At 39.8% G+C, this 20908-nt stretch overlaps 1 protein-coding gene across 1 annotated transcript in view; it reads right to left on the bottom strand.

Annotated features, from left to right (window-relative positions):
* The window catches only part of babam2 (BRISC and BRCA1 A complex member 2), a 79773-nt gene that overhangs the window by 41718 nt on the left and 17147 nt on the right, over nt 1-20908 (bottom strand). The window contains exons 4-5 of the mRNA XM_067614970.1: nt 14151-14345; nt 12056-12130 (exon numbers count right to left, since the gene is read on the bottom strand). Of these exons, the coding sequence (XP_067471071.1) occupies nt 12056-12130; nt 14151-14345 (270 nt within the window). The remainder of the gene's footprint in view (nt 1-12055; nt 12131-14150; nt 14346-20908) is intronic.

Genomic DNA, 20908 nt, shown 5'->3' with positions numbered 1-20908 from the left:
ACACACACACACACACACACTCACATAGCTATGGCACAGCTTTTGGGAGCAAGTCTAGGGTTCAGTATCTTGCGGACATGCCGACTGGAGGAGCTGGGGATCGGACTGCTGATCTTTTGACCGCTGCTGTTGTAGTGGAAGCAGGAATGTGATGTTTTCATACCAGCAGGTGCTTTTTCAGAGAGGCCTCAGAAATCAGTCACATGCACTCAACCCAGTCTCTCATCAAAATGTGTAATAGCTACACTGGGCCACAGCGAAAAAACGTATTAGTTTCACAATAACAGCTCTAAAATTGTGAGATGCCTATGTTTTTTTTTTGGCCTATTATTTTCTATTGGCCTGCGTCCACGTCACGTGATCATCAAACAGTTACATAAAATAACACAAATAACAAGCACAAAGACAATGAGTCAAACAACATGTAACTATGCGGTTTCAGCAATAGCAGCATCCATAGCAACCACCATAGAAATGATGAAAAGCCTGAAAAAATCTTCGTAATAACTAACAAACTAAACATCACATACGTTCACTGAACAAAGTTTATGACAATAAAATGCACATTTGTCGCTAGAAATGTCATCAAAACGTATTTTAATGCCGAAAATATCTTAAAATGTTGCATTTTCCACTGAGAATAAAAGGAATGGCAGCCATTTTTGCTGAAACTTGACAGTCACATGATGTGGATGCAGGCCAATAGAAAAGAAAAATAAAAAACAAAGTAGGCATCTCACAATTTTAAGAGCCATTACTGTGAAACTAATACCTCTTACCCCTGTAGACCAACGTAGCTATTACACATTTTGATGTGAGACTGGGTTGATGCACTAATGATTACAAATATTATACTGCGTGCATCTGTGTCAGCTATCCTCCAACATTATGTGTTTACACGCTAGCGCACAGGTGTCCTTTGATTTCAGCGTGGCCGTCGTACGGCTGTGCTGTGCTCTCTTCGTGACAGCCTGAAACACGAGCGAGATGAAAGCATTTTACTATTAAGAAGAGCAGCTTCATCCAGACGCCCTTTAAACTTTCTCGTTGTGTGACATTTTCTCAGACGGCCGGAAGATGTGGAAGACCAGATGTTAAACCACCTGGCAGCAATCACAGCAGGGTTCTCAAATACACCGAGCTTGTGAACAAGACGAATCAGATACAAAGTTCTGGACCTCCAACAACGAAGCTCAATTACTAACAATTACAGACTTCAATCAGTGAGCCACAGGTACAGCAAACTCAATATCCTTCTTTTTAACACACTGTAGGCTGTTGATACAAACTCAACGTTAACTCGTTCATGCCAGCTGTTTACAAGGACACGCTTCGTCCTAGTAGAGCGGTCCTAGAACATTTTGAAAGCTCATCTTGATGACAAAAGGGCTTTTATAGTTTATAGCTTCTAAATTGTGTACAAAGTAAAGTAAAGTATCAGACACAGGGCTTTATTTCATGAAAATTTGAAGTATTATAAATAACAAAAATGTATTCCCAATGAATGGATGATGTATTATAATTGAAATATCAATTTAAATACTAATATAAATAAATATTACAGCCAAATAGTAGTAAAGAGCATTTGATAGTGTCTATACAGAGGCTCAATCTCTTCACCCTGAAATCCACACAACGTCTGACGAAACACTTACGTTAGATAATAACCCACATCCCACCGACCCACTGTATCCTTCTCTTTTGCAACTGCAGAGTTTCAGTTTGCTGTGTCAGCAAACTCAGAAGAGGAGTGTGCATTTCCTGCCATCAGTTTGGACTCAAAGTCATTAAAGAGCAAATGTTACTCATAATTGGTATCGTATGATCATTTTATTGCCACATGCTACTGGAAATATACATCGACTGATAAAACAAGTGATCATGCTTTTATTATACTTTTAACATGAAGATATAAAGATATTAAGTGTAAAAAAAAATCATATTTGAACACTCACTTCTTATTTCTGTTTTAGAGCCGTTACGCCTGACATTTAAATTCATCTTCAAGAGCATACCAAGCTATAATACATCCACCATTTAAAAGCCACATAATTGTTTATCTGCGTGGAAGCATTGGCTGGCCTTTTCAGATTTCAGTCGTACACTGCATTAGTGAAGCCCAAACTGGCAATTACTTGACGATGTCTTTTGGGCAACTTGCTTTCCTACTAAATGCCATGTCTCAGTGCTATACAGATATGCCATCACTCAGCAACAGGACTTTCAAAAGCACAGTGAAAACAAAATGAATGCATCTTGATATGCTTTGGTTTACCCTGAATTTATTCAAAACACAGCTGAAGATTGGCTTTGCGTTTGAAGAACTGGTAGTAATAAATGTAAATTTCAAATCTTCTCGAGCAACTCTGTCGTCTTTTATCACATTCATTGAAAAACGGGCGATATAGTGGCCGTTTATATAGGAAATGAAAGATGTTGTACCCGTTTCTATCAATCCTTAATTACTGTAATTAACAATATGATGATCAGAGTTGAATCTTTGCTTGAAATTTAAAAAAACAGGACTACTTCATCCTGGAAAGATCAGTAACCATTTGCTAAACCTTCATGATGCTTAACAGACAAAATAATGTTCTTTGTGTTCTTAGGTAACTACGGCGATGAGCAGACAAAATACTTGACAGTAGAGTAGATAGAGCAGAAAAAGCACTACTTTTTTGTGTAGCTACAGTAGAGGCTTAACAAAAAAAAAAAAAGAGATGAGACTGAAAAGCCAGAGCTGAAGCAAGGAGCAGCACACTCTGGGCATTATGGGAGTAACCTGCAATTATTTTATAGCTCTTAAGATTCCTGAGCTCTTAGTCAGTGTTTACCGTGCAAGGGCACGGCAAGGCCACAAATTACAACCACTTGCTTTGGCACCAAATACTCAACAGTCACGCACAGGCCCGAGCTTTCTCTCAGAGTAACAGACAAGCCAGGAATAGAAAGACAAAAGGGTAATGGATGGAAGGTGGCCATTAGGTAATTTTTTTGTTTTTCCATCTGTCATATGATCACCAGAACTGCTAGAGTGATTGTCTTTTAAGCTGGATCATGCAGAAGCAGCTAATTTTGGTCAATTCACTCTTAGTCAAGTGACAACAACTCTTTTGACTCAATGTGAAGCCATGTGGTACAAACCACAACCAACAGGTCAAACCAACAGAGGAGTAAGACATTCAAAGTGTGCGGGAGACAAAAACGCCATTGAATCTTCTGTTTTGGTCATGACACAGCGAATGACACAGTGAGCAGCACAACCAGCTGTAATGACTGACTGAAGGCCATTTTAATCACTGCCTTAATGGATTTTTAATGATGGGAGTTGTGGTCACACTTGATGATGTTACAGCCACAGCCTCCTTTGTCACATTCACTTGTTCATATGGTGTCAGTGTATGAGTATAGGTATGTGACTGTGCCTTTGTGTGTGTGTGTGTAGTGGCCACAATGTTGTTTTCTAGGTCTGTGCAGAGAATTGTGAAAGACTCATCATGTGATGCAGCGGGCTATCTTCAGCCACGACTTCTCCAAAAGCTCAACTGCCACGCAGAGGGGGACGTAAGCTGGACAGAAAACCGCAACAACGAAAGCCTCATGAGCGGTTGGGAAAGGAGCAACAATTATGTGGCAACCGGAAAGGCAAGGTAACCGCAGCTGCTGCAGGCTGATGAGGTTTGTGGCTAATCTCTTAGGTAGCCAAGTCTTCACACAAAAAAACAAAAAAATGGACAACAACAACAAGAAGAAGAAAGGAAAATTTGGACAAACACACAAACAAGCATGTATGTTGGCCTGAGGTACCCAAAAGGTGCTCGTCGCCAACGGTGATTCAGCGGTGTAGGCCGTCGAATAAGTGGCTTTGTGTCATTCTCCAGCTGCCTTAATCTGGGCTTTGTGAGGAGGAGGTGTTGAGTTAAAGTGTTTTTTTTCCTAAAGAGTAGTCAGGTGCTGAGATTGATAAGACTGAAAATCATGGAACTATAAATGCAAACCTTGAAGAATTTTTACAATTTTTCTTTTTAAAGTGTAAAAATGTTACTGTTTGTCATGGTTTAATGTGATATGGCTGCAATCTGCAGATGTTCTGTTAAAGGTCTGGTAATCCTGATAGTTTTAAATGAGTTATAGAAGATTCATACTATTGCAGTGGAACTTGTACAATATTGTCATGCGGTTATGAAGACATGTTACAAATCAGGGGATTTTGTTGTCTTTGCCAGTGAAAGATTTGATTGCCAACAACATGTGTTATGAAAGAGTAGACTTGTGTAGTGTACATGACCTACGAAACAAGAAAAACATTGGAATTACCTGACAAATCCCAATTTACCTTTAAACCAAATGAGTTAATACTTAAAATGTACAACTATCTAAAAGATTACATTCCATCCATGTGAGTATTAAGAGAACAGAATACTATTTTCCAAGATTGCGTCCCATTCATTTCAATGAAAGTTGCTCATTGATGGCCAAAAGAAATTCGTCAGGGTTCTACGTTTTTTGGGGTCATAGTTGAGCTGAAACAATTGATTGATTGACTAGTTCATTGATTAGAAAATATATTACAACAATTTTTATATCTGAATCATTATTTAAGTCATTTAATAAGAAAAAATGCTAAATATTCTCCTGTTCCAACTTTTATATAATTGTAAACTTAAGATATCTAAGTTTTGGACTCTTGGTTAAACAAAACCAATGACGTGGGCTTGGGCTTTGCAAAACTGTGATGTGCATTTTCTCCATTTGATAGATTGATAATGAAAATAATCATTAGTTGCAGCCCTAAGTCATACTACATGTGCAAGAGTCCTTCACGAACAGCACAGAAATATTACACTGATACAACTTTATTTGACCTAATGGCTCAAATTGTTATACTAAAAGTATTTTTTTATGTGCGATACCCAATATTTTTTTTACTTTTTACAGATGTTTAATGATAATGGTTCTATTTGGACACAAATGTCATGTGACCTGCAAGTCCAACTCTTCATCACACCACAGTCACCACAAACCCAAAGCACCATTACCGGGGGCTCGGTCAAGTTCCTGGTACCTTAATGTCTGTCACCTTAGTTCTATACATTTTTAGATTTTTCTTTTCTTGGGTTTTCTAGAGAAACACTACTGCATGTGATTGAAGGCAATATGCATATTCTGCTTCAAAACAATAACTGCAACATAATAAATACTATGAATCAACTCATTTCAATGCATGAATTCAAATTCTACCCTAAACTTATGAGATTCATTAATCTTAAAGAAGTGATACATTATTCTCCACGCTCAGTTTAACGACAAAAATATATCAATAGATGAATTTAGCTCTAAACTCAATTAGAACTGAATGACGAGCATTCATCAACATCAGTGTGCAAACATGCCTCAGATTACTGCTCAAATAACATTTCCATTTTTTTTTTACTGTAAATGAGTTCATTACCAAGCCATCACGGACTGCTGTTAAAGTTGTTGATCTATTTTAAAACCTGACTTGGAGACAGACAATATCAGCCAATACAGAAATACATAGAGGTTAAGAGTGGGCTGGTAAAATCAATTGATTTGAACAAACAACACCTACTTAATCAGCCCCCTGAATTAATCAAAAGCTGACCTCATGCTATCAGTGACGCTTCCTCTTTGATCCCTTCATAACCTATTTAACACTAGAACAGTGAGAAAACTCTCGAACAGGCTAGAGGTTAAATAGATGCTTTTCTTTTTTTAGTGGCGATGTCAAAATGGAATAGTTCAGTAGAAAAAAAAACACATTGTGTAAAGAGGCGGAAGCTTTGAGTGGAGGTTAATCATTCAAATGACATTTTAAACTGTATTTGTGAATAGCCTTGAGCACCATGGTTGTGGAACCTAAATAGTACATTAAAAAGGTATCTGTTTAGCTGAGATTTTTAAGGTTGCATCACATAATGTTGTGTACATGATACTTGGAAAATAAATATTGGCTTATTACACCAATGGCATCAAATGAAGCCATTAACTTTGGGTGTAATATACCAATACTGCCATCAAAACCTTTCCCTCACGTTCAGTCTACTGTTTAAGAACTTTAAAATGAAGCACTCTTAACAAAAGTCTCAGGTGCAACCACTGTTAAATTATCACACACAAGAAAACACTCATGTCAGCCCCATGACGATGGTGAGGACTTTGATACGGCTCTTATGCCCAGAGACAGTGAGATTGCGACGTTCTTGCCCCGCACTCCCCCACTAACCCCAGAAATACCCTCAATCTGTCCTCAGCTTCTCCACTGTGCCCCTGGGGGGGTCAGAGCTACGCTCTCACCCTCCTGCTACTGAGGTGGAAGACAGTGCCATCGTTAAACACAGCCCCGAGGAGAGTCAGGAGCATGTTCTGAGAGGATCGTTAGGGGGAACTTTTCATGTTTTCTCCCCCTCTGTGAAGTGTTTCCTGAAGCTTATTTGGAGCACTTTCGATAGTATTAAGATAAAAGCAGGGACTATTATTAAAATGAGAATAGCGAAGACCAACACGGCCTCCACTTTGCTTTAAATGATATACAAATGTAATCAAGATTTTAACTTGCACAGACAACCAAGACAGTTACAGTATGTGGACGTCTCTTCCACAATTTATCTGATTTGTGTGGTTTTTATATCAATTTACTCATTTACCAAAAAACTCGTGTTGTTTAGGAATGCAACATTTGCTCAAGGCTGATTCAAGTGTTGATATTTGGATAAAAGAAACAAAATAGGAAATGAAAAGAAGGTACAGGAATAATCGAGTCAGTGACGCTGGCACAACAAATAAAAAGACAGAGCGAGAGCCCACGGCTGACCCTCCCCTTTCAGTTACTGCCTGTGGAGCCTTAGAGGTTAAAGTGTGTGTGTGGGGGGGGGAGTAGAGGGGTGGAGGGGTGGGGGGCAGGACCAAAAATAATTAGGGTAAAAATAATTAGATGTAAGTGCTCTTGTTGAAGCATGCACAGATTGCACAGAAAGAAAAAAAAACGAGGATAGAGGGATGCCCAGGGCTAAATGCAACACTCCCTCAGGTCAGGTTTGGAGGGACCTGAGGGAGTGGGATACCAGTTGCTGGGCACTGAAGAGGCTTTGGACAAAAAAGGTTCAACATGTACAAATACAAATCTGGACTTGAGTAACCTCTGGAAAATACATTGGAATGGATAATAGTAAAGCTGGGACATAAATGATTCAAACACTGATCAAAAGAAACATTTCCTTGATAAGAAAATTAGAAATCACAGCACAGAAACCAAACTTCTTCTTACCAATCCAAAGATGGATACACTGGAGAGATGAGCACTCCTTCACATATACTGTGTTGAAAACGTGTGCCAACAAAGACGGGAAATACTACAAACTGACGCCGTGTCTACACAGAAAGCGTTTCAGCCACGTTTTTTTTTTTTCAGTTGTACATCTCACCCGTGTCTGACTGAACGGATACGCTTCTATTTTCATCAACACAGCTCTCTACACAGGCCTCGTAACGGCTCGCCTTTCACTTGTGCTATAAACGCGTAACCGTGACACAAAGCGTGTTTTTACGCTTTCAGTAAAATTTGGTGTGTGTAGGTGTAGCATGAGCAGCATGTTAACAGAGCAGCTGCAGCGACTGGTCTGTTTGTGTGTCTCTCACAGGATGCGTTCAGGCACAGCGCTGACTGTAGGTCACCCGTGTTTTGGCAGCGCTCAGAGCCCGAAACACAATCAGAATGGAAGGAAATATACTTGAAGTGTAAATAATAAGTAATGAGCCTGAATAGACAGCTGTATTGATTGAAACGACTGAAAATCACACCTGATATGCCCTCTGTTTAGACACGCTGCTCAGACTGCAGTTACGCACATATAGCTTGAGTGAAATGTGAGCTATTATGTCGCCTGTGTAGACAGCTGTATTGATTAAAATGAGTATCTGTTCTGTCAGATGACTTAAAAACGCATTGGAAACATCTCGATACAGATGGATAAAAACAGTGAAAACCCGCTGGAGGTGAATAAAAAGCTTTCCCATCTCTGCTGCTCTGTCGCCTGTCGTTGTGGCATGAAAATGTTTGCTAGCTAGATAACTATAGCAATGATCTTCTCCTCCGCAGACATTAACCAAAGGCGAGTAAAGCCTGAACTCCCCGTCCCACCGCTACTGTCACTTTTTCTTTCTTGTTTTTTTAACAAATCACTGTGGCGTTTCCAGATGAATTTTGCCCTCATTTGTTAACTTTATGCAAATGAGGGTTTTCGCGGTGGTGCTCAGTTCTGCAACACCTGGAATCGCACAAGGCCTTGTGAAACAAGTCACTCACTTCCCATAGAAAATGAACGGGGGAGAACGCTACACCACCTCAAGCTGTGTTCAGTGGGTCTTTACATGAAGTTTATCACCTGAAGCATCACCACCCAATTAAGCACGCAGAGTGCTGACAGTCTCAAACACCAGCATTTAGACTCATCCATTGCTGATTTGAGCAGCAAACAGCAGCAACAAGTGTGGTTTACAGTTAATTTTTTTTAATGGTGAGGGTCAAGGTGCCAGTATGTACGGTTGAAAAATTCGGGATTTTAATTGATGAATATAACTGACCAGAGGATCCGTGGCTGTAAAGTTTATGAGGATTTATATTATTATTATATTATTTTTTGTTAATTGTAGTTATTTATGAGCTGTATGAGCATAATATTCCTGTTCATTTTTCAGGTTTTGAATCTACTACTTGGGAATTTTCAGCTTAAGGGAGTCTTTAGCTCAACAGAGATAGTGACTTTGTGATTTGTGAAATCTTTTAATCTTTTAATAATATGATGAAAGTGTATGAAGTCTAAGATCTTGATTCAAGTGACTGCTGGGATACCACAGCATACAAAAATCTAACTATTTCACATACTCCCATCTTTTGCACACAATACTACAGAACATTAGAGACATCATTTTGTACACAAGACTTGGGTCACCTGAAACATCCTATTGGATCAATGACAGCTAGTTGAGGACCCCAACCACACACCAGCTATGTGCACACACGCATGCACACGCGCACACACACACACACACACACACACACACACACAGACGGTCTGCAATCGCTTTGGAGCTGGTGACATGGGTGAGTGCTTGTGGGGGAAACAAAGCTCAAGTGAAGCGAGAGCAGAGGGCTCAGTCACGAATGTGGCATCACTCCACGCTGATCGGTGTGGACGTTTAGAGGCAAGCCGCCGCTGCACATATACATACTCTACAGAGAGAGGACGGGAAAGACAAACAGCCTTCTAAGACGCAAAAGGACGTTATTCAAAGCAAAGGTCATATTTGTAATTAAAGGGAAAATGTCATTTGAATCCTGGAGTAGCATGAAGCAAGGTATTAAATGTATACAGTATGTAGTAGAATTAGAGGTGGATAGGAAGTCATAATACATTTAGGACAGAATATTTTGTTTCCTACACATTTTACTGCAACCACATTACATTAACCTAACCGATATGCACAACTATTCTATGCATTGGGAGGTCAAAGGCCAATGCTGATTGAGAGGGTACAAGTAAAAGCAACTTCAAACAGGTGACAACGCAGAGGTCAAGGTACGATCAAAAAACGAGACACTACAACAGTGCCCAAGAGGACCACATGCCCTTTTAAAACGGGAGGAAAGCTGCCAACATCCATCTGTGTGCATTTCACTATCCCTCCTTCATCTCCGCTCTCGATGTCCTTCCCACTCTTTTCCTTTTGACTATGACAGGCTGCCCCCTTTAAAATAAAGAAATAAATAAATCAACTAGCATTCCTCCCCCCTGCCTGAGGCTGGGCAGCACATGCAGGAAGGTAAACATGTCCACTGTGGTGAGCTCAGACCACGCGGATGCTTCACTCCAGGTAACAGTCGTCCTCCACAGCTCTGCGCCCACCAGCAACATCTCGGCATTCGCTAGCTGTGCAGAGTAGCCTATGTCTGAACAGATTTCCGCTTCAGTGCCAAATCCCCCTCCTCCCTCCAGCAAGGACATCCATGGATTTGATGGGGAGGTTGATTCAAATCAGGGTCAACTGTCTGACCTCTACCTACAGTACCTGTCTGATGGCTTAAAATCTGTCTGCAAAAGCATCACCTTTTTTGATTGTTGCAGCGTTCGCTTTCCTTGCAAAGGATTATCTGCTATTAATACACAGAAACTCTTAAGGCTTAAAAGAGATATTTGTTTTGTGCTCTTCTGCCCAGCATACGCAAAAAAAAATCATAGGAAATATACTAAAACGTACAAACTAAACTGAAACAGTGTCTTTCTTATACTGTTGTGTTGGATTCAGTGGCATTTGAGGACACTGCTTCAACTCCAACAAAGACCCAAAGACCTCCAAGTTAATCATCTGGGATAGATTCATTCTTGCTTGGTTGCAAAATTGACCCACAAGCCGAGGAAAACTGGTAAGGCAAGGCACGTGCACAGCATTCTTCCACAAAATGCCACTTGCAATCCATTAAAATGGAGCGACCGTGTTCACCAATGAGCTTCAATTGAACAAACTTCGGGTTCTAGTTTTCCTTCGCAGTGAGTATATAGGGTACATCCGTCTGCCTGGGCAGGAAGTACTGAAGGAGTGAATTAATTGCAGTTCAACTGCTCTACCGCGATATATCTATGGAATTACTTGCAGTGATGAAATGCGCGATGCACGAAAACAACTGAGTCGAGACAGCATTCACACTGACAGAGCTAATTGCATGACAACTGTCAAACTGAGGATTCAGGTCATCGGTTTGGCGTACAGTACACTTGTGTTCCTAGAGTCCAGCCTATGTGCTGCATAATCCTGTTCCTCTGTAATGCGTAGGTGGACAAGGTGTAGGCTGATGTTCATTACTTTCCTCTCTGCGAGTCGATACTCTTCCTTAGTCTTCAAGAGCTCCCGTTGTGATACTATGTATACCCTTGCTGCCAAATACAGCATAATACTGTATGTGTGTGTGAGTGAGCCGCCTGTGTGTGTGTGTATTGTAGAACATAATACTGTATGATTAGGGTGACAGGAATGTACATCCATATCCAAGATTCATTCTGTAATAGAAAATCACTAAATATTACAGTGAGTTCTTCTTTGACAACAATGTGTCAGCGGCTATACAGCCACCACCACCCACTGGTTAAAGTGTCTGCCTTGCTTTTGAAAGCCTTCGCATAGAAACCTAGCAGGTCTCCAGCAAGTGACAGCATGCTTGTTTGAAAAACATTATCACCAACAGAGCTCCCCCTCAGGGCTGAGTCTAGAAACTTTCCCCAAAAATATGCAGGTAAAGAAAAAGACATATGACTTTGACTTTAGATGAGTCCACCCCGAAGCCTGCAGATGAGTCCACCCCAAAGCCTTTGTGCTCCAGGTCTGAGAGACATGGGGACAAAGGCTGATGTGAGGCTGATGACGGTTGCTGTTTCCCTTATGTTTACCATCATTTCCCCTCACAAACAAGAGGCCAGGCTGGAAAAGGCCAGAGAGCCAGGGCCTCCAGCGTGCAGGCAGTCGAAGATGGAGGGGTGGGGGGCGACAGAGAGTGAAAAGAGAACTAGAGATAAGGGAGAGAGTGAGAGAGGGGTAAAGGCAATCACTGATACGAGGGAGAGAGAGAGAGAGAGAGAGAGAGAGACAGAGCGCTTGGGCTAAGCTGCCTCCAGACACCACGCAGCTCAGAGCAGATCGAGAGTGACGGCTTGCTGATTAGTCAACTCACAGCCCCCAAGACCGGAGTCTGCATGCATGCACACACACAAACACATACACACACACACACACACACACACACACACACACGCAGGCATGCAGTTGATTTAAATAAACCCCACTGCTATCAGTTGCACACTTACAAAATACATGAACACACATGCATGCAAACAAATGAAGACATAATATCACATCATATCTTGAGGAAGTTCATATCATGACAGAATCTACCTTGAGACTAACTGAGGCTGCAGTATGTGTGTGCAGAATGTGAAGGTGTGTAGATCGATCATGAGTCAAATGGGGTTGGTGGTTAAATTACCTTGAGGAGATAGACGGGGATGTTGCTGAAGTCTACAGGGAGTTTGAGAAGGAAACGGGCTGAAAACTCTCCCGTCTGAAATAGAAGAAACGGAGATAAAGAACTTGAAAGTTCACAATGTAGAGGTCAGTGCAATAAAAATGATCAATTGTGTTGTAAAACAAAACATTTTTCATTGTTTGAAAAAAGGTGATATCCAGGGTTCCTTTACAGATATCAAAATACATTTAATAAAAACAATTTGATACTTTAGTTTGGGAATTATAACCACATTCAAACCCTTTTAACCCTTTAGACTGCTGAATGCACCTGTGTTGCCAAAATAAAATATAGTCTTAAGTTAGAAAAGTGTCTTAATGTAGATCAGGGAAAACCTGATTGAAGACTACGTAAACAAGCCTGACTATATAACCAACCACTTGATGCCAAGTCTCTAAAAAGTCTTGATGCTATGCTGTATCGAGGCTTGATAATCAGCAAATAGAACACAACACAACATTTGCTGAAGTAGTAGTTTTCTTTAACTGAATTCACAGGTCATCTTCACCACCGGTTGCCCGGAAACCAAACAATTAGAACTCCTTGACAGAAAATTAATCGCCAACAACTCTGATAAGCGATTAATCGTTTTGAGTCATTTTTCAAAGAAAAAAATATCTAAATTCAAGCTTCTCAAACGTGAATATTTTCTGGTTTCTTCAGTCTTTTATGAAAGTAAACTGAATATCTTTGGGTTTTGGTGTCGGTCAGGACAAAAGAAGAAATTCAAGGACATCACCTTTGGATTTTGACATTTTTAACAATTTTTCATGGAAAGACATTTTATAGACCAAACAACGTACCAATAAATCAAGAAAATGATCTACAGATTATTTGATAATGGAAATAATCATTAGTTGAAGCCCTACAAATAACTTTACTACATCAGTTATCAGCAACTTTATCAGCCACTACTGATCACATTTTCATTTAACTATAAATCTCAATAAACAGAAAATGTCCCTCACGAAAGCTTGAGTTAAAAAGCTAAAACTAAAAAGCTAAAGCTGAAAAGCTAAAGCTAAGGTAATCTCTAATACACTATAGTAGTGTTCAGGTAGACATAGTTTCAGCGTGGGAAGCCTATTGGTCATATTCCCTCAGGTTGCAAAACCGGTTACAAAACTGGCTTCAAAAGAATGACGGATTGTAATTATGGTGTCGTGTAATTTCTTAAATATGAGAACATGGTCCTCTTTAGGAAGATTGCCGTTCTTTAATAATAAGCTAAATATGCAGTGGGATGCTCAAAAATCAGTAAGTTATGTAAGTTAAGTTAATAAGTTGGGGTGCCTTGAGGATGGGCCGAGGGTGCCGTAAAATTTTTCATGTCATTCTACATTTATTGTGCAAGATAATTACACCACATTAAATTGAGATTATATTTACATTATATTATATGTTGTATTTTAAATAATATTAAAACAGAAAAACTACAAATATTAAAATCACTGTATTAAACATGTTTAATATGCAGTAACACTCTAATACAACACGCTTTGCTGCTTACAGGTTTTTCAGGTGTTCAGCTGTAAGGAGGGAGCCCATGATATAAAATTCTTATAAAGGCGTGCTGCTAAAAAGTTTACTACTCCTCTAAATGTACAACATTCAGTGTCAATATCAAGTTTTATCACGTATTGTTCATGAGTTAACGTATCCTCAAGAATGTGTCTTTACACTGGCATACTGGTACACAAACATGATGCCACAGTGATCTAAATATCATGTAGCATTGGGCAGCATATTATAACTGAAATTGGTCAAAATAAATGTGTCTAATCATATGATTCTAACTTGTCTGACACTAATTCTTTTGTAGAGTCAGTCTTAAGGAAATGACATGTTAATGTCATTTCCTATGAAAATGGCATTTGAGGTCTGAATATTCAATTCAATTGTAAATAAATCAGTTGTGTATAATTACATGTCAGAATTTGATTCTATAAACAAGTAAAGAAGTTTCCCTTTATGTATTTTATAATAGGGTCACTTGACACTTGGTTTTGTGAAATGTAGGTAACCACACACTCGCAGTGATTACACAGGTCCTTACCCAGCTGTTCTTGTGTCCAGCATAGATCTCCATGTTGCGGCCGTAGTCAGGATCCTCCAGCAGACTGTCATACTCAAAGAGCAGCCTGGAGCTTTCGCGGAGACGCTGGCACTGGTAGTGGTGGTACTGCTGGATAAGCTCCTTCACCAGCTGGAGCAAACATTCTGGGTTTCCAGCATCCCACTGGACCAAGTGCTGAAGTAGACAACAGAGAAGACAGACAATGAGACACAACATTCATCTTCTTTTTTTAAGGTTCAACATGTCAGCATGTAAAATAGATGCACCATTATTATACTTACAGTGAGAAAATTAACAAAGAAGATTAACAGCCTTACTTGGCATCTATTACATTTTCTGTTGGGGCAGATTTGGCAAGAAATCTGACTGGATTTCAGGCATAAGAAGACATTTCTATGTGGCATAGAGCACAAAGAGGATGCTGCTCTACAAGCACAGACTGAACTAAAGATTTAAAAAAAATTGTCCCATTTGCAAATTCTGATAAGAATCATTGGAGTTGAAAAGGTTTTTAATGTTGGAGAAAATTACTAATTGTCTTTACCATGGTCTGATTTATTTCCAGAATAGAAAGACACAGAACTCAAACACACACTGAATTTACCAGCATAAAAGTGGTTAGAGGATAACCTCTAAAGAGCTTATCTATTGAACCCATTAAGATACAGAATGGCACTTGAGTCTACATAGGAAATGTTGGACATTAATGACAGCAGTATTATAATGGATAGTCAGTAGTACTATTATTAGCAGAAAATATAAATAATAAGAAGAACACGGTAAAGGAAAAAAGATTGAGCCTGGGAGAAATCCTAATCCTGACAAACGGTACTTCCCATTACCAGATCAGAGGGAAAAGGGTTGTGCTACAGGATGTCCTGTTGCCACAGACTCATTTAGATTGATATGGAAAACTACTGGGCCCGACCTCTTCTATCTGCAACTTCTCTGACCTCTGCAGCTGTACTGAATGATAGCTAGAGATTTTTATTGAGTATGCTATCTGTAGCATGGAGAAATATATCACACCCAGAGGATTTATTTGTAGGAGTTTATTATGGTGCCAAAATTTGGCAAAGCTGACGCCCATTTCTGTCTTTGCTTACATAATAATTACTGCCATGCTGACTCAAAGTATTGAAGCTCATTATACCTTCCAAGTCTGAATGGGTCAAGCACTTGAGCCAATGGCTGAAGCCAGCAACCAATATGCAAATACAAGACAAAACTACAGTGATATGCAACCACCTGTCACATATCAGTAAACAGAGCTTACGAAACATGACCCTCTACTGGACTAACTCTACCAAACATGAGTTTTTCCTCTCTTAAAGGAAACCTGTCCATTGATGCACAAGGAAAAATTGCTTATAATTAATGCCAACAACACCGTGCTTAAGTAAATAACTAGAAACATGTCAGGTCTAATAAAGACAAATGGATGACTGAACTCTTGAGAATGGATGCCGTGAGACCTTTTTAATGGAGAAGTACAGCACACAACTAAAGACCAAAGCCAAACACAAACATAACTGCCTTAATGAGTTTACTGTTTGGATTTTGAAACGACTGTGCGTCTTATTTTTTAACAGATTTATGCTCCCTTGAGGGAATGGCACTTGTCGATTCTGGTTTTCACACAATCACTACCTTTTCACATTGACGTGATCTGATACAAGTCATCTTGGAAAGACTGAATGTGCAACTGGGGAAACTTTTTTCCCCCTTGACATACTCAATATGAGGATTCTGAAGATGATGACGATATTTGAGATAAATAGGGTAATAAGTGGCTTAGTTTTGGGGAATGACGCAGGATTCTTTAAGGCCCATGGGTGATGAAAACTGAAAGCGATTCCTTTCCTGAACTCATTGTGAGAGTGAAAGAACTGGAAGACTCAGACTATGAGAAGACAAACAACATGCTGTGCAAACCTGACATAACTGCAATGCCAAAGTTAGTGTGAAACTTCTGTTCATCATTGTTTCTCCCTGCCTTGCTGTAGCAAAGAAGCCAATTAAATGCAGGACAACCTAAATGATGAGCAAATCAGAATATAGAGAGTCATTTCTGGTGTCTACTGAGTAGGAGGAATTGTTCCAGGTGTGCTGGAAATACTGTATTTATTAATGCCAATTATATTAAGGTGTCAGAAGCAGGATGTCTTTGACTTGCATTAGCTTGTCTCCCTGTCTGCCGGTCTGTCTGCCTGTCTGTCTGCCTGTCTGTCTGTCTGTATGTCTGGCTGCCCATATTAGCCCAATGCAGAAAGCTTCCATTGTTCAGGAGCGACTCACATCCCTTGCAATGGCAAGGGCAGGCTAAACAGAGACAGTGACCTCATCGTCCTGATCCACCAGTGGTTACCAGCAATGCCGGGATTCCCGAAATGAGGGGGCGATGCAAACAAGGATGGGCATTGTCCAAAAGAAGCAGTCAGTGCCCCGGGGCAGGAGCGAGCTGAAACTGAGGAGAGAGTGAGGAAGTGCTGTGTCAGGATTGTGACACAGAATATCAGTGAAACGCCACTGAGGAGGAGGAGAAGTAGGGAGGAGGGATCAGAGGTGGGAGAAGAGGAAGAAAAAAAGAAAAACACTGGAGAGCTCAGGCAAGTAGGCCAAGGCCAATGAAAACAGGCTTGATACTCTGCAGTCTCGGTTTCATTGGTAGGAAATAATGACATTTCTAACAAAAGGTGAAGTGAGGAGAGCTGCTGTTCAACTTTAATAATGAGTAAATGTTACAGTTGTGATTCACATATGTGACACTGAAAGATATGTTCTTCCTGTGAAAACTATTGTTCAGAAAAAGCACAGGAACATAAAAGATTCCTGTATGTTGAGACAAGAGTGCAGGAGAAACACTCCCTCAATAATTACAGCTAAGGTAACCTCAGCTGCTACGTTGGAGCTTTTCCCTGCCCAGTGACTGAGGAGCTGAGCTTGTACTAGGCCGCTCCCAGGTTAAGCAGGGTGTTGCTGGAGAAGAGCTAAGTTGACTCCTCCTCGTATAAATAAAGGCTTTTATGTATATTTTAACAAGACTAAAAGTCTACAGCCATGCTAGCAGCTTTGTGAAACTGTACTCAGGCACAGCAGTGCTTTGAGCTAATTTAATACCAGCATGCTAACATGCTTATGATGACAATGCTGATGTTAAGCAGTTCTTTGTGTTAGCATGCTAACACAAAGAACTAAAGCTGAAGCTAATGGGAATGTCATTAGTTTAGTAGGTATTTGGTCATAAACCAAATTTTGGCCTGATTAATCCTGAGGGAGTATGAATGTCACCAAATTTAGTGTCAAACCATCCAATAGTTGTCAAGACATCTTGCTCAAAACTACAAATATCAACCTCACAGTGGCGCCAGAAAAGTTGGGATCACCAAAATCAATATTCATCCCTTGGGAACCATGAAAGTTTGTACAAAATGGAATAATAGTCAGGGGCTCACCAAACTCAGAGGGATTCACCACATATGGACCATGAATGAACAAAATTTCATGGCAATACATCCAGTGGTTGCTGACATATTTCAGTCTGACCAAAAGGGTTGACCGACTGACTGACAGACCATCCTAGAGCCACGCTGCTAGCGCACAGTTATGGCCAATAACAGCACATTGTACTGGGTCCACTTGTATTGTACCAAATGTTCTGACATTGAATTAACAAAGTAGTGCTTGAATGCTGCAGCAAAGCATTGGTCAAACATAGAGGGAGAGAGAGAGTGAAACGCACTGAGCCAAAAAGCAATGTCCATGTGTTGCTACAGTATGTGTATGTGTGTGTGTGTGTGTGTGTGTGTGTGTTTGTGTATAGACATGTGAGTCTGTACAGACTCTTCACTGAATTGATTTTATACGCTCTGCTGAAGGCTGTGTGTGCCAAAACAAATCTATGTTTTTTTTCATGAATAGGATAAGCCCTGCGGAAAATGTACAGATTTGATACATAAAAAAAACAAAAGATGCAATAGTCACAATCTAGGCTATTTGAAAGCTGAGATTTAACTGATGAACTGAAAAAAGGCATCTACATGCCCTCTAGTTCATGCTGTATGGAGGGAACATCTTTCTTAGGGCTTTATCCACAGGGGGTAGCTATCGTAGCCCTCAACAATACTCCCTCGTTCAATCTGGACCTTATAATCCAATTATTTTGTCACAACACACTGGTTAAACCTGTGTCAAATGATTAAGCCTAAACTTGGCTTATGATAAAACCTGTCATCTCTATTAAATAAACCACTGATACCTTCCATTTTTTGAAATAAGCACATATATTATAAAGCGATTTATAATCATATTACCTTAAGATATTAGGATTTGATTCAATATCAATGTTAAAAACTGTATATTAAAAATATATTGGATTAGCATTAGGATTTAGCATTTTGGGTATTCAGCAGTGGTTTCCAGCCAATGCTAAAAACAAAGTCAAAATAGCATATTTAGTAGACAGAAATATTGTAGAACACCATGCCTTTTAAAAGAAAATACTAGTTTTGTCTGCCTTTTGATTAATTTTGGTTTTATTTAAACCTTTTCAAAATAGGCATCTGGCAAAGTGCAGCTTTGATCAAGAAGAATATTAAGAAAATAGTTTGTTCTTGTAGAAAAATGAAGACATTTAGTCAGTTAGCTCTATTCCAATTCTCAGTGCCAATGTGGGAAGTAGCAGTAAGGACCTGTGAAGGATGAGGTACGACTAAAATGTAAAGTTCATAAGAGCAGTTGTATTACAAGCTGGGTCTATTAAGTTTCAAAGGTGTCTATTTAGAAACCTATCATCAGTTATGGAACAAGATTAAGAGTCCCCAGCCATGTTACTGGCTCTGTGAAGTTGCAAACGTCAGAATGTAAACATGTTCACTATTACAACGCGAACATTCAGATTTTTAGCTGGATTACCATGTTCACCATGTTTAACATAGCTTCACTCAAAGCAAAAAATGCCAACCTGGAACTAAAGAAAAAGTGAGCAGATCACCGAGTCTGAAGGATTTATCCTGTGGGGAAAACCGATGTCATTTCATGGCAATACATCCACAAGCTGTCGAGAAATATTACTCTGAACCAAAAATGTCAGCCTGCTGGTGGCACTAGAGGAAGAGCTAGAGGATCACCAAAGTCAATAAAGTTATCCTCTAAGGGCCTTGAAAATCTGTGGCAAATTTCACTGCAAATCCAGTCAATAGTTGTCAAAATATTTCATTGTGACAACCGGTCAACTTCATGGTGGTACTAGAGGAAAAGTCAGGGGGATCACCAAAGTCAGCAGGGTTAATCCTCTGGAGACCATGGCTAAAAACAACCTACCACGTAGTATTCTTTGAATAAAGAGAATACACTGTTTAAATTGGCGAATTACTGAATCAAACTTATAAAGATCTTTCAGCATATGTCAAGACACAATGGTTCTTTTAAACTACCATTTGGGTCCATTAGATTGTAAATATGTTGAGGATAAATGAAGAACTCCGAAACAGTGTTTTCCTTTAAGAACAAAATGTACACCTAAATTGGGCATCTTCACACTGAATAGACCCAAGTTGACAGAATTATGTCTTCCTGTGCCATCCGTCTGTACCATCTTTGATCCAATATTTATCTTAGGCCAATGAGAGAGGGACTGGCATCTGAAAATGCAAGATAATTATATAGGCCAAGAGAAGATATTTGTTTTTACGTCTTAAATGTGATTTTTATAGATGCTGGCAACCTGATCCAATAAATCGCTGTAGACTTGAAAGTGTGAGGCATTAAAAAACTCCCAAGTATTAAATTAATCTCTGTTAGTCTCTAATTCAAGTGTGGGCTCACACCCTGTTTCGCCCCCGGAGAGTGCCAAGTCTAAGATCATGCTAAATTGCTCTTGTCATGTGTTTAAGACACTTGGCATTCTCAGCCCAGTGTTTTTTCACTGTGATCCGTGCGGTTTGTGTCCAACACAGTGCAACTTGTTGACAGAAATAGCACTTTTCTGACTACTTTTAACATGGTTCACTAACTGCTTTAGCCTTGTACCAGTGCACAGTGAGGGCTGATACTATTGTCCCATCTTAGTCTTGGCACTTGTGTCCCTTGTTTTCTCCCATCCATCAGCTGGTGTTTAGGAACTGCCAAACTCCTTTCTACCAGCCATCTCTGGTTGCAAACAATAGCCTGCCCACTAAAAGCATTCCCAGACCTGTCAGTGAGCCCTGCCAATAATAAACTCTAATAAAAGCTGGAACGCATTATTCCCTAAAGCAGGAAGGAAGCAGGAGCAACAGTTGGTACACTATGCCCAGGTTGACATAATCTTGCTTTATGGGCCATCTGAGATCCATTGTTAGAACAGTAACAGGGGACAAACTGGAGCAGCAGATAGGAAGCGCTCACCAATGCTTGGCATTCAGGATTACCAGGGGGTAACGTGAAGTTGGGAATGTTTCCTTTTCCTAGATGGGAGAATGCTTAGATTGGTTTTACACACCATTTTTTAGTGGGAGTTGTCCTGATGTCTAAATTACAAACAATGTGTCATTGTACGAGAACATGTCTTCTCTGAGGAGTCTTAATTTTGTTTAAAAAGTGGGAAAAAAACATTTAATCTAAGAGAGCAGGACAGATTACTGGCCAATGAGCCTGACTGACATGAAAGCATTAAAGGATAAGGATGCCATTATTTGATATGTTTTTATTATCAACAAATCCAGTGATAAAATCTGAACCAACAATGTTAAGCCCCT

The sequence above is a fragment of the Thunnus thynnus genome, chromosome 16, assembly GCF_963924715.1.
Source record: "Thunnus thynnus chromosome 16, fThuThy2.1, whole genome shotgun sequence".
Lineage (NCBI taxonomy): Eukaryota > Metazoa > Chordata > Actinopteri > Scombriformes > Scombridae > Thunnus > Thunnus thynnus.
This window is presented reverse-complemented; position numbering and strand designations above follow the sequence as displayed.